At 47.2% G+C, this 13664-nt stretch overlaps 1 protein-coding gene across 3 annotated transcripts in view; it reads left to right on the plus strand.

The window, feature by feature from the left end:
• Positions 1 to 13664, plus strand: part of ect2l (epithelial cell transforming 2 like) — a 30849-nt gene that overhangs the window by 3860 nt on the left and 13325 nt on the right. For all 3 annotated transcript variants that reach the window (XM_031787726.1, XM_031787727.1, XM_031787725.1), the window contains exons 3-11: positions 7525 to 7687; positions 8204 to 8459; positions 9563 to 9815; positions 10940 to 11060; positions 11209 to 11374; positions 11459 to 11587; positions 11845 to 11937; positions 12734 to 12943; positions 13533 to 13633. In XM_031787726.1, the coding sequence (XP_031643586.1) occupies positions 7525 to 7687; positions 8204 to 8459; positions 9563 to 9815; positions 10940 to 11060; positions 11209 to 11374; positions 11459 to 11587; positions 11845 to 11937; positions 12734 to 12943; positions 13533 to 13633 (1492 nt within the window). The remainder of the gene's footprint in view (positions 1 to 7524; positions 7688 to 8203; positions 8460 to 9562; positions 9816 to 10939; positions 11061 to 11208; positions 11375 to 11458; positions 11588 to 11844; positions 11938 to 12733; positions 12944 to 13532; positions 13634 to 13664) is intronic.

Genomic DNA, 13664 nt, shown 5'->3' on the forward strand with positions numbered 1-13664 from the left:
CTGGACTTTACGCACTACCCTCTGTAGCGCCTTACGGTCAGATTCCGAGCAGTTGCCATACCAGGCGGTGATGCAACCAGTGATGCTCTCGATGGTTCAGCTGTACAACTTTTTGAGGATCTGGGGACCCATGCCAAATCTTTTCAGTCTCCGGAGGGGGAAAAGGTTTGTTGTGCCCTCTTCACGACTGTCTTGGTGTGTTTGGACCATGATAGTTTGTTGGTGTTTTGGACACCAAGGAACTTGAAACTCTCGACCTTCTCCACTACAGCCCCATTGATGTTAATGGGGGTCTGTTCGGCCTGCCTTTTTCTGTAGTGCACGATCAGCTCTATGGTCTTGCTCACATTGAGGGAGAGGTTGTTATCCTGGCACCACACTGCCAGTTCTATGACCTCCTCCCTATTGGCTGTCTCATTGTCTGTGAACAGGCCTTCCACTTTTGCAACGTCAGTAAACTTAATGATGTTGTTGGAGTCGTGTTTGGCAACGCAGTTGTGGGTGAACAGGGAGTACAGGAGGGGACTAAGTACACACCCTGAATAATTTTGCACGCCCAATTTTTCAGTTTTTGATTTGTTAAAAAAGTTTGAAATATCCAATAAATGTCGTTCCACTTCATGATTGTGTCCCACTTGTTGTTGATTCTTCACAAAAAAATACAGTTTTATATATTTATGTTTGAAGCCTGAAATGTGGCAAAAGGTCGCAAAGTTCAAGGGGGCCAAAATTCACCTAAAGGAAACAAGATTCTCTGGTCTGATGAAACCAAGATTGAAATCTTTGGCCTGAATGCCAAGCGTCACACCTGGAGGAAACCTGGCACCAAAAGGTTCACCTGAAGGTTCACCTTCCAACAGGACAACGACCCTAAGCACACAGCCAAGACAACACAAGAGTGGCTTCGGGACAAAACTCTGAATGTCCTTGAGTGGCCCAGCCAGAGCCCGGACTTGAACCCGATCGAACATCTCTTGAGAAACCTGAAAATAGCTGTGCAGCGACACTCTCCATCCAACCTGACAGAGCGTGAGACAATTTGTAGAGAAGAATGAGACAAACTCCCCAAATACAGGTGTGTCAAGCTTGTAGCATCTTACCCAAGAAGACTCCTGGCTGTGATCACTGCCAAAGGTGCTTCAACAAAGTACTGAGTAAAGGGTCTGAATACTTACTTAAATGTGATAAATTAGCAAAAATTTATAAATACCTGTTTTTGATTTGTCATTATGGGGTATTTTCCGGTCACAACTTGCAGGCTTGTTTTCGAGTTGCTGTGCGTTTTGTTGCTAACCTGTTTTGCTACCTGACAACTTTACGGTTTTCACTTTTTAATTACCGTTCATATATTTATTTATTTTTTCCTCAACTTTTTCACTCCGGACGCTTTATCTGGACACGATTCGTCAGGACCTCCAACAGCCGAAGCTAAGTAGTAACATTAACATGATGCCTTCTAATTGCAGCCGCTGTACTCGCCTTACGGCGAGGATAGCTGTGCTGCAAGCCCAGCTTCAGACGCAATCGTTAGGCAAGGGTAATTTCAGTGTAGGAAAGGATGAAATAGCGTCTGTGGCACCAGTAAGTACAGATAGTAGTGTAAATCCCCTGGCACAGTCCCCGCAGCCGGACAACTTTCTCACGGTTTCTGGAAGGAAATGCTGTAGGAACGCTCAACCGGTGTCGCTCATTCAGCCGACAGAAACTTTCAACCGGTTTTCCCCATTAAGCAGCGGGTCGGAGTCAGAGGCCGATTCTTCTCTGGTCTCTACTCTTCCCGTTACGGGGTCTGAGACGCCGAAGCTTCCCACCATTAGCTCTGACAAATTGAAAACTCTAGTCATTGGCGACTCCATTACCCGCAGTATTAGACTTAAAGCGAATCATCCAGCGATCATACACTGTTTACCCGGGGGCAGGGCTACCGACGTTAAGGCTAATCTGAAGATGGTGCTGGCTAAAGCTAAAACTGGCGAGTGTAGAGAGTATAGAGATATTGTTATCCACGTCGGCACCAACGATGTTAGGATGAAACAGTCAGAAATCACTAAGCGCAACATAGCTTCTGCGTGCATATCAGCTAGAAAGATGTGTCGGCATCGAGTAATTGTCTCTGGCCCCCTCCCAGTTAGGGGGAGTGATGAGCTCTACAGCAGAGTCTCACAACTCAATCGCTGGTTGAAAACTGTTTTCTGCCCCTCCCAAAAGTTAGAATTTGTAGATAATTGGCCCTCTTTCTGGGACTCACCCACAAACAGGACCAAGCCTGACCTGCTGAGGAGTGACGGACTCCATCCTAGCTGGAGGGGTGCTCTCATCTTATCTACCAACATAGACAGGGCTCTAACTCCTCTAGCTCCACAATGAAATAGGGTGCAGGCCAGGCAGCAGGCTGTTAGCCAGCCTGCCAGCATAGTGGAGTCTGCCATTAGCACAGTCAGTGTAGTCAGCTCAGCTATCACCATTGAGACCGTGTCTGTGCCTCGACCTAGGTTGGGCAAAACTAAACATGGCGGTGCTCGCCTTAGCAATCTCACTAGGATAAAGACCACCTCCATTCCTGTCATTACTGAAAGAGATCATGATACCTCACATCTCAAAATAGGGCTACTTAATGTTAGATCCCTTACTTCAAAGGCAATTATAGTCAATGAACTAATCACTGATCATAATCTTGATGTGATTGGCCTGACTGAAACATGGCTTAAGCCTGATGAATTTACTGTTTTAAATGAGGCCTCACCTCCTGGCTACACTAGTGACCATATCCCCCGTGCATCCCGCAAAGGCGGAGGTGTTGCTAACATTTACGATAGCAAATTTCAATTTACACCAAAAAAAATGACATTTTCGTCTTTTGAGCTTCTAGTCATGAAATCTATGCAGCCTACTCAGTCACTTTTTATAGCTACTGTTTACAGGCCTCCTGGGCCATATACAGCGTTTCTCACTGAGTTCCCTGAATTCCTATCGGACCTTGTAGTCATAGCAGATAATATTCTAATCTTTGGTGACTTTAATATTCACATGGAAAAGTCCACAGACCCACTCCAAAAGGCTTTCAGAGCCATCATCGACTCAGTGGGTTTTGTCCAACATGTCTCTGGACCCACTCACTGTCACAGTCATACGCTGGACCTAGTTTTGTCCCATGGAATAAATGTGGTGGATCTTAATGTTTTTCCTCATAATCCTGGACTATCGGACCACCATTTTATTACGTTTGCAATTGCAACAAATAATCTGCTTAGACCCCAACCAAGGAACATCAAAAGTCGTGCTATAAATTCACAGACAACACAAAGATTCCTTGATGCCCTTCCAGACTCCCTCTGCCTACCCAAGGATGCCAGAGGACAAAAATCAGTTAACCACCTAACTGAGGATCTCAATCTAACCTTGCGCAATACCCTAGATGCAGTTGCACCCCTAAAAACAAAAAAAATTTCTCATAAGAAACTAGCTCCCTGGTACACAGAAAATACCCGAGCTCTGAAGCAAGCTTCCAGAAAATTGGAACGGAAATGGCGCCACACCAAACTGGAAGTCTTCCGACTAGCTTGGAAGGACGGTACCGTGCAGTACCGTAGAGCCCTTACTGCTGCTCGATCATCCTATTTTTCTAACTTAATTGAGGAAAATAAGAACAATCCGAAATTCCTTTTTAATACTGTCGCAAAGCTAACTAAAAAGCAGCATTCCCCAAGAGAGGATGACTTTCACTTTAGCAGTGATAAATTCATGAACTTCTTTGAGGAAAAGATTATGATTATTAGAAAGCAAATTACGGACTCCTCTTTAAACCTGCGTATTCCTCCAAACCTCAGTTGTCCTGAGTCTGCACAACTCTGCCAGGACCTAGGATCAAGAGAGACGCTCAAGTGTTTTAGTACTATATCTCTTGACACAATGATGAAAATAATCATGGCCTCTAAACCTTCAAGCTGCATACTGGACCCTATTCCAACTAAACTACTGAAAGAGCTGCTTCCTGTGCTTGGCCCTCCTATGTTGAACATAATAAATGGCTCTCTATCCACTGGATGTGTACCAAACTCACTAAAAGTGGCAGTAATAAAGCCTCTCTTGAAAAAGCCAAACCTTGACCCAGAAAATATAAAAAACTATCGGCCTATATCGAATCTTCCATTCCTCTCAAAAATTTTAGAGAAGGCTGTTGCGCAGCAACTCACTGCCTTCCTGAAGACAAACAATGTATACGAAATGCTTCAGTCTGGTTTTAGACCCCATCATAGCACTGAGACGGCACTTGTGAAGGTGGTAAATGACATTTTAATGGCATCGGACCGAGGCTCTGCATCTGTCCTCGTGCTCCTAGACCTTAGTGCTGCTTTTGATACCATCGATCACCACATTCTTTTGGAGAGATTGGAAACCCAAATTGGTCTACACGGACATGTTCTGGCCTGGTTTAGATCTTATCTGTCGGAAAGATATCAGTTTGTCTCTGTGAATGGTTTGTCCTCTGACAAATCAACTGTAAATTTCGGTGTTCCTCAAGGTTCCGTTTTAGGACCACTATTGTTTTCACTATATATTTTACCTCTTGGGGATGTTATTCGAAAACATAATGTAAACTTTCACTGCTATGCGGATGACACACAGCTGTACATTTCAATGAAACATGGTGAAGCCCCAAAATTGCCCTCGCTAGAAGCATGTGTTTCAGACATAAGGAAGTGGATGGCTGCAAACTTTCTACTATTAAACTCGGACAAAACAGAGATGCTTGTTCTAGGTCCCAAGAAACAAAGAGATCTTCTGTTGAATCTGACAATTAATCTTAATGGTTGTACAGTCGTCTCAAATAAAACTGTGAAGGACCTCGGCGTTACTCTGGACCCTGATCTCTCTTTTGAAGAACATATCAAGACCATTTCGAGGACAGCTTTTTTCCATCTACGTAACATTGCAAAAATCAGAAACTTTCTGTCCAAAAATGATGCAGAAAAATTAATCCATGCTTTTGTCACTTCTAGGTTAGACTACTGCAATGCTCTATTTTCCGGCTACCCGGATAAAGCACTAAATAAACTTCAGTTAGTGCTAAATACGGCTGCTAGAATCCTGACTAGAACCAAAAAATTTGATCATATTACTCCAGTGCTAGCCTCTCTACACTGGCTTCCTGTCAAAGCAAGGGCTGATTTCAAGGTTTTACTGCTAACCTACAAAGCATTACATGGGCTTGCTCCTACCTATCTCTCTGATTTGGTCCTGCCGTACATACCTATACGTCCGCTACGGTCACAAGACGCAGGCCTCCTAATTGTCCCTAGAATTTCTAAGCAAACAGCTGGAGGCAGGGCTTTCTCCTATAGAGCTCCATTTTTATGGAACGGTCTGCCTACCCATGTCAGAGACGCAAACTCGGTCTCAACCTTTAAGTCTTTACTGAAGACTCATCTCTTCAGTGGGTCATATGATTGAGTGTAGTCTGGCCCAGGAGTGGGAAGGTGAACGGAAAGGCTCTGGAGCAACGAACCGCCCTTGCTGTCTCTGCCTGGCCGGTTCCCCTCTTTCCACTGGGATTCTCTGCCTCTAACCCTATTACAGGGGCTGAGTCACTGGCTTGCTGGGGCTCTCTCATGCCGTCCCTGGAGGGGGTGCGTCACCTGAGTGGGTTGATTCACTGTTGTGGTCATCCTGTCTGGGTTGGCGCCCCCCCCCCCCCTTGGGTTGTGCCGTGGCGGAGATCTTTGTGGGCTATACTCAGCCTTGTCTCAGGATGGTAAGTTGGTGGTTGAAGATATCCCTCTAGTGGTGTGGGGGCTGTGCTTTGGCAAAGTGGGTGGGGTTATATCCTTCCTGTTTGGCCCTGTCCGGGGGTGTCCTCGGATGGGGCCACAGTGTCTCCTGACCCCTCCTGTCTCAGCCTCCAGTATTTATGCTGCAGTAGTTTATGTGTCGGGGGGCTGGGGTCAGTTTGTTATATCTGGAGTACTTCTCCTGTCCTATTCGGTGTCCTGTGTGAATCTAAGTGTGCGTTCTCTAATTCTCTCCTTCTCTCTTTCTTTCTCTCTCTCGGAGGACCTGAGCCCTAGGACCATGCCCCAGGACTACCTGACATGATGACTCCTTGCTGTCCCCAGTCCACCTGGCCATGCTGCTGTTCCAGTTTCAACTGACCTGAGCCCTAGGACCATGCCCCAGGACTACCTGACATGATGACTCCTTGCTGTCCCCAGTCTACCTGGCCATGCTGCTGCTCCAGTTTCAACTTCCACCTGACTGTGCTGCTGCTCTAGTTTCAACTGTTCTGCCTTATTATTATTCGACCATGCTGGTCATTTATGAACATTGAACATCTTGACCATGTTCTGTTATAATCTCCACCCGGCACAGCCAGAAGAGGACTGGCCACCCCACATAGCCTGGTTCCTCTCTAGGTTTCTTCCTAGGTATTGGCCTTTCTAGGGAGTTTTTCCTAGCCACCGTGCTTCTACACCTGCATTGCTTGCTGTTTGGGGTTTTAGGCTGGGTTTCTGTACAGCACTTTGAGATATCAGCTGATGTACGAAGGGCTATATAAATAAATTTGATTTGATTTGATTTGATTTGATATTGTGATGTCATTATGGGGTATTGTGATGTCATTATGGGGTATTGTGATGCCATTATGGGGTATTGTGATGCCATTATGGGGTGTTGTGATGTCATTATGGGGTATTGTGATGTCATGATGGGGTATTGTGTGTAGATTGATTAATTAAAAACAAAAACATTTTTAGAATAAGGATGTAACGTAACAAAAGTCTAGAGTTCTGAATACTTTCCAAACGCACTTTGACCTTTGTTAGCAGACGAGATTGATAATGGCTTTTAATTGGTTGTCTCTTGTGCCCGTCTTTATTTTCTAAAAGGTTACGAGTTGGAAGAGGATCTGAAGATAGTTAAGTCCAAGCTGAATGAAGACAAGGCCTCAAATGGATTTAAAAAAAATGTTGTAATGAATGAATTTATTACATGTAATCAATTAAATAAAAACAATTGCAATTAAGTTTGTGAAAGTTTATTTCTTGTGTGATATGAACATGTAGGAATTGAGTGTGATACAGTGGTAATGCGCACCAACCTGGCACCATGCCTAAGGATGGTGGTGTCAGCATCATTTTGTGGGGATGTTTTTCACTGCGTAGGCATTACCAATATTAATTAATAATATTAATAAATTCAATGGTAAAACATGTAGGAATTGTGTTTTATTAATAATAATAATTTAATTGTTTTAAGTAGTTGACACCCAAACGCTCGGTAAGGAAGAATGATGTAGGGATTGAAATAGGAAATATATCGTTTTTGTGATACCATTTGTGATACGTCCCAATGTATCACTCATTACCACTTTAATGACTAACGTTACATAAAACACCACTGGTTTCCTACACATCTCAATAGCAATCCAGTAGTAAAAACCTTTTGTTAGTTTGCTGTAGATCTTGTGTAGTAATTCAGTAGTACTTTTTCCATGAGGGGCTCTAATCTCTGACTCCGTGACCCTAGGAACTGCAGGGATTGGCTGATGCAGATCGTGCCGGTGACGCGCTTGGACTTCACCTCCGTGTTGCCACGGTTCCTGTCTCTCTATGTGATGTCATTTCTGACCCCTCGTGACCTCTGCTCTGCCGCACAGGTCAGCTGGCATTGGAGGGTCCTGGCTGAACAGGTGAGGGGTGAGGGGTTAGAGGTTAGGGCTCGTTTTCTCTCCGTCACTCCCTCCCTCTCTCTCTCTTCCTCTTTCTCCCTTTAGTACTGTGTGTGAGGTTAACCGACCTCTACACCCCCCCCCCACACACACACACCTCCTCTCTCTCTCTATTTCTCTTTATCCCTTTAGTACTGTGTATGAGGTTAACCGACCTCTACACCCCCCCCCCACACACACACACACACACACACCTCTCTCTCTCTATTCCTCTTTATCCCTTTAGTACTGTGTATGAGGTTAACCGACCTCTACACCCCCCCCCACACACACACACACCTCCTCTCTCTCTCTATTCCTCTTTCTCCCTTTAGTACTGTGTGTGAGGTTAACCGACCTCTACACCCCCCCCCCCCCCTCCCACACACCTCCCCTCTCTCTCTATTCCTCTTTCTCCCTTTAGTACTGTGTGTGAGGTTAACCGACCTCTACACCCCCCCCCCCCCCCACACACACACCTCCTCTCTCTCTCCGTAGGACTGTCTTTGGTCGGTGAGGTGTGTGCGCCGGGGCTGGTTCCTGCCCTATAATCCAGGGGACAGAGAGTATGGTGGGTGGAAGAGCCACTATGTGTCCTGTGTGTCCACTCTGGACTGGCTGACACCCAGAGAGGCAGCACAAACGTACGGCACCCTCAACATGCCCTGCTCCGGAGAGAGGGAGGAGGAGGAGGAGAGACGCAGGGAGAGGAGGATCAGACAAACCATCCGGGAGAGAGTGGAGGAGCAGAAGAGTGAGTGAGAGGAGGGGAGGAGAGAGTGGAGGACAGGAGAGAGTTGAGGAGAGTGGAGGAGAGAAGAGAGTGGAGGAGAGTAGAATCAGACAAACCATCCGGGAGAGAGTGGAGGAGCAGAAGAGTGAGTGGGAGGAGGAGAGGAGAGAGTTGAGGAGAGAAGAGAGTGGAGGAGAGGAGAGAGTGGAGGAGAGTGGAGGAGAGAAGAGAGTGGAGGAGAGGAGAGAGTTGAGGAGAAGAGTGGAGGACAGGAGCGAGTTGAGGAGAGTGGAGGAGAGGAGAGAAGAGAGTGGAGGAGAGGAGAGAGTGGAGGAGAGTGGAGGAGAGAGTGGAGGACAGGAGAGAGTTGAGGAGAGGAGAAGAGTGGAGGAGAGAGTGGAGGACAGGAGAGAGTGGAGGAGAGGAGAGAAGAGAGTGGAGGAGAGGAGAGAGTGGAGGAGAATGTGGAGGACAGGAGAGAATTGAGGAGAGGAGAGGAGTGGAGGAGAGAGTTGAGGAGAGAAGAGAGTGGAGGAGAGAAGAGAGTGGAGGAGAGGAGAGGAGAGAGTGGAGGAGAGGAGAAGAGTGGCTGAGAGTGGAGGACAGGAGAGTTGAGGAGAGTGGATGAGAGGAGAGAAGAGAGTGGAGGAGAGGAGAGAGTGGAGGACAGGAGAGAGTTGAGGAGAGGAGAAGAGTGGAGGAGAGAAGAGTGGAGAGAGTGGAGGAGAGTGAGGACAGGAGAGTGTTGAGAAGAGTAGAGGAGAGAAGAGAGGAGAGGAGAGAAGAGTGGAGGAGAGAGTGGAGGACAGGAGAGAGTTGAGGAGAGGAGAGAGTGGAGGAGAGGATGAGAGTGGAGGAGAGTAGGAGCAGAAGAGTGACTGAGAGGACATGAGGAGAGTGAGGATGAGAGGGGTAGAGGAGGAGAGGGGTAGAGGAGGAGAGGAGCAGAAGGGAGAGGAGAGGATCAGTTATGTGGTGCTGTATGACCCAGTTGGTAGAGCATGAGGCCAGGATAGTGGCTTTGGATAGGAGCATCTCTATTACTGTGTTGGATTAGATACAGGGTTGGGGTCAGAGGTGACAACCAGGCTGGATGATATCTCCTTTCTCTGTGTTCTCCCCAGGAGCTTCGCTGACGTCCAGACCAGCCTGGAGGAGCAACAGCAACAGACCAGTGGGAATAGTGGTCAGCCGTCCCCAGGCTGGTTCTCCCAGGCTGGTGCCTGGGAGAACGAGGAGCGTTCAGCCCTCTCCCTCCTGGTTGTTAGACAGGACGGGACGTGTCTGTTTAACCCCTGACGTCAGCCTTAACTTGACCCCCACTCTGACCCTGGAGAAGAGCCAGCTCTCCAGCCATGTGAGGTCCCAGGCCATGGGGTGAGAGGCCTTGCCCAATCATAGATTTAGACCTCACCTGTTTGGTTCATGGGACAGTGTGTGTTTTTTTTGTATTTATGTCACCTTTATTTAACCAGGTAGACCAGATCACCTTTATTTAACCAGGTAGACCAGATCACCTTTATTTAACCAGGTAGACCAGATCACCTTTATTTAACCGGGTAGACCAGATCACCTTTATTTAACCAGGTAGGCCAGTTCAGAACAAGTTCTCATTTACAACTGCGACCTGGCCAAGATAAAGCCAAGCAGTTCGACACATACAACAACACAGAGTTACACATGGAATAAACAAACATACAATCAATAATACAGTAGAAAAAAGTGTATATTCAATGTGTGCAAATGAGGTGAGACAAGGGAGGTAAAGGCAAAAACTAGGCCATGTTGGCGAAGTAAATACAATATAGCAATTTAACACTGGCGTGATAGATGTACAGGGGATGAATGTGCTAGTAGAGATACTGGGGTGTAAAGTAGCAAGATAAATAAATACAGTATGGGGATGAGGGAGTTGGATGGGCTATTTTCAGATGGGCTATGTACAACAGGTGCAGTGATCTGTGAGCTGCTCTGACAGCTGGTGCTTAAAGCTAGTGAGGGAGGTAAGAGTCTCCAGCTTCAGTGATTTTTGCAGTTCGTTCCAGTCATTGGCAGCAGAGAACTGGAAGGAAAGGCGGCCAAGGGAGGAATTGGCTTTGGGGGTGACCAGTGAAATGTACTTGCTGGAAATATGCGTGCGGGCGTGCGGGCGGGCGGGTGTTTGGTTCATGACCAGTATATATGGGGCGGCAGGGTAGCCTAGTGGTTAGAGCGTTGGACTAGTAACCGAAAGGTTAAAGTTCGAATCCCCGAGCTGACAAAGGTACAAATCTGTCGTTCTGCCCCTGAACAGGCAGTTAACCCACTGTTCCTAGGCCGTCATTGAAAATAAGAATTTGTTCTTAACTGACTTGCCTAGTTAAAAAAATATAAGGTGTGTGTTTGGTTCATGACCAGTATATATAAGGTGTGTGTTTGGTTCATGGCCAGTATATATAAGGTGTGTGTTTGGTTCATGACCAGTATATATAAGGTGTGTGTTTGGTACTGAACGGTTTCAGGGACAGTGTGAACAGAGGAGGTTGGCCCACTTCCACCAGTAGCAGACCCAGAGCCTCTTCCTCTCTCTCTCCATCACCACCTCTTCTGCTGCTGCTGTCCAACAGGATACCTGCCTATGAGGTGAGACACATTTAGAGCAGGGAGAGTCAATTACTTACAGGGTTCAGGTCAATTACATTTCAATTCCAGTCGATTCACAAAGTAAAACAAATTCCAAATTTTCCTAATTAAAAAGCATTGACAAGAATTGGAATGATTTCTCTCCTAGTTGGTACTGTGTGGTGTGAGAGTAGGAGTGGTGGTGGTTCTATACGACCACAGAGGGACCCTGCAGGCTCTGTTATCCCAGGCAGAGAGGGCTCTGGGTGGGCAGCGAGCTCAGAGACTTGGGGTGCTGGCTCCTGGAGGTACGGAGGAGATCACTCTGCTGCAAGGTGAGGATAGAACACTGGGTCAGGGATCATAGTTCACTGAAGGTCATAGTCACTGCTTGACCTTTGACCTCTCTTTGACCCCAGGCTACAAGGTGACAGAGAAGAGTGTGCTGACCCCGGACTACAGGGAATTCTGGGAGAAGCTGTGTGGCTGGGTCGTTCTACCTGAGGAGGGAGGAGGGGTGGACATCTTCTGTCCCCTCGCAGCGTCTGGTGTGTAGATCGAGAGAATGGTTTATTTTCAAATTCAGAAATGGCGACATTGCATGGCTAACACAATACAAAATACATAAATCCAGACAATAAAATCTACAAATCAGTCACTCAGTCACTCAGTCACTCAGTCACTCAAGCACAGAGAAAAACTACAAACCGACTGCACTAACACTCGCATTCTTCTCTTTGTGTCTCTATGTGTGTCTCTCTCTCTCTTCACCTCTCCCTCCCCCCTCTCTCTCTTTCTCTCTCAGCCAGAGGAGTGCTGCTGGTCCAGTCTCTGTCTACTCTGACAGGGCTAGAGGTCTCAGCTCCTACTGGGATGGCCACCGGATGCTTCCAGAACAGTGAGTCAGGGAGGAAGGGATGCTTCTAGAACAGTGAGTCAGGAGGAAGGGATGCTTCTAGAACAGTGAGTCAGGAGGAAGGGATGCTTCTAGAACAGTGAGTGAGGGGGGAAGGGATGCTTCTAGAACAGTGAGTCAGGAGGAAGGGATGCTTCTAGAACAGTGAGTGAGGGAGGAAGGGATGCTTCTAGAACAGTGAGTGAGGGAGGAAGGGATGCTTCTAGAACAGTGAGTCAGGAGGAAGGGATGCTTCTAGAACAGTGAGTCAGGAGGAAGGGATGCTTCTAGAACAGTGAGTCAGGGAGGAAGGGAAGCTTCTAGAACAGTGAGTCAGGAGGAAGGGATGCTTCTAGAACAGTGAGTGAGGGGGGAAGGGATGCTTCTAGAACAGTGAGTCAGGAGGAAGGGATGCTTCTAGAACAGTGAGTGAGGGAGGAAGGGATGCTTCTAGAACAGTGAGTCAGGGAGGAAGGGATGCTTCTAGAACAGTGAGTGAGGGAGGAAGGGATGCTTCTAGAACAGTGAGTCGGGGAGGAAGGGATGCTTCTAGAACAGTGAGTCGGGGAGGAAGGGATGCTTCTAGAACAGTGAGTCAGGGAGGAAGGGATGCTTCTAGAACAGTGAGTCAGGGAGGAAGGGATACTTCTAGAACCGTGAGTGAGGGAGGAAGCCATGACCCTAACCTAGCTAGTTATTGTATATCAAGTTTGAACATCTATTGACCATGTTTAATAGAGGCCAATTTGAATGAAGGCTCTCACCCCTCTTCTGTCTTTCTCTCTCCTCCTCCCTCCAGTCCTGAGTGAGTGGTCATGTAACAGTGGTGACTGGACCGGGGCTAGAGGTGTGTGTGCGTCCCCCCCCGCCCAGCGCTACGTGTGTGAGGGTGTGTTACAGGGATGGAGCTGGCAGACCCAGTGGCTGGAGGAGGCTCTAGGAGCCCTGAGGGACCATCTGGGGCCACAACTACCACGACTGAGTGTGGACACCAGGGGACGAGTACTGGGTACGAAAAACACCCACACACACACACACCCAAGGTCAGTTTCTGTGGGTCCTAGAGCAGCTGAGTGTGTATTGACTGAATACACTGACTGCACAAAACATTAGGAACACCTTCCTGGTATTGAGTTGCACGATCACTTAAATCTTTTGTCTTCCCCATTCACCCTCTGAATGGCACACACACACACAATCCATGTCCCAATTGTCTCAAGGCTTAAAACTCCTTCTTTAACCACCTGTCTCCTCCCATTCATCTGCACTGATTGAAGTGGATTTAAGAGGTGACATCAATAAGGGATCATAGCTTTCACCTGGATTCACCTGATCAGTCTGTCATGGAAACGAGCAGGTGTTCATAATGTTCTGTCAACTCTGTGTGCGTGTGTGATCTGTTCCTAGGTCAGTTCTGTTCCTAGGTCAGTTTCTCTGTGTGATCTGTTCCTAGGTCAGTTTCTCTGTGTGATCTGTTCCTTGGTCAGTCTCTCTGTGTGATCTGTTCCTAGGTCAGTTTCTATGTGTGATCTGTTCCTAGGTCAGTTTCTATGTGTGATCTGTTCCTAGGTCAGTTTCTATGTGTGATCTGTTCCTAGGTCAGTTTCTATGGGAGGCGGTAGCTCTAGATCATCTCAGTGTCTCTAAGGAGGTGACTGTAGCTCTGACTGAGGGTCTCACAGCACTGGCAGCAGAGGAGGTGAGTTCTGCAAACACTTCCTTCAAATGGC

Source organism: Oncorhynchus kisutch, linkage group LG14 (assembly GCF_002021735.2).
Source record: "Oncorhynchus kisutch isolate 150728-3 linkage group LG14, Okis_V2, whole genome shotgun sequence".
Taxonomy (NCBI): domain Eukaryota; kingdom Metazoa; phylum Chordata; class Actinopteri; order Salmoniformes; family Salmonidae; genus Oncorhynchus; species Oncorhynchus kisutch.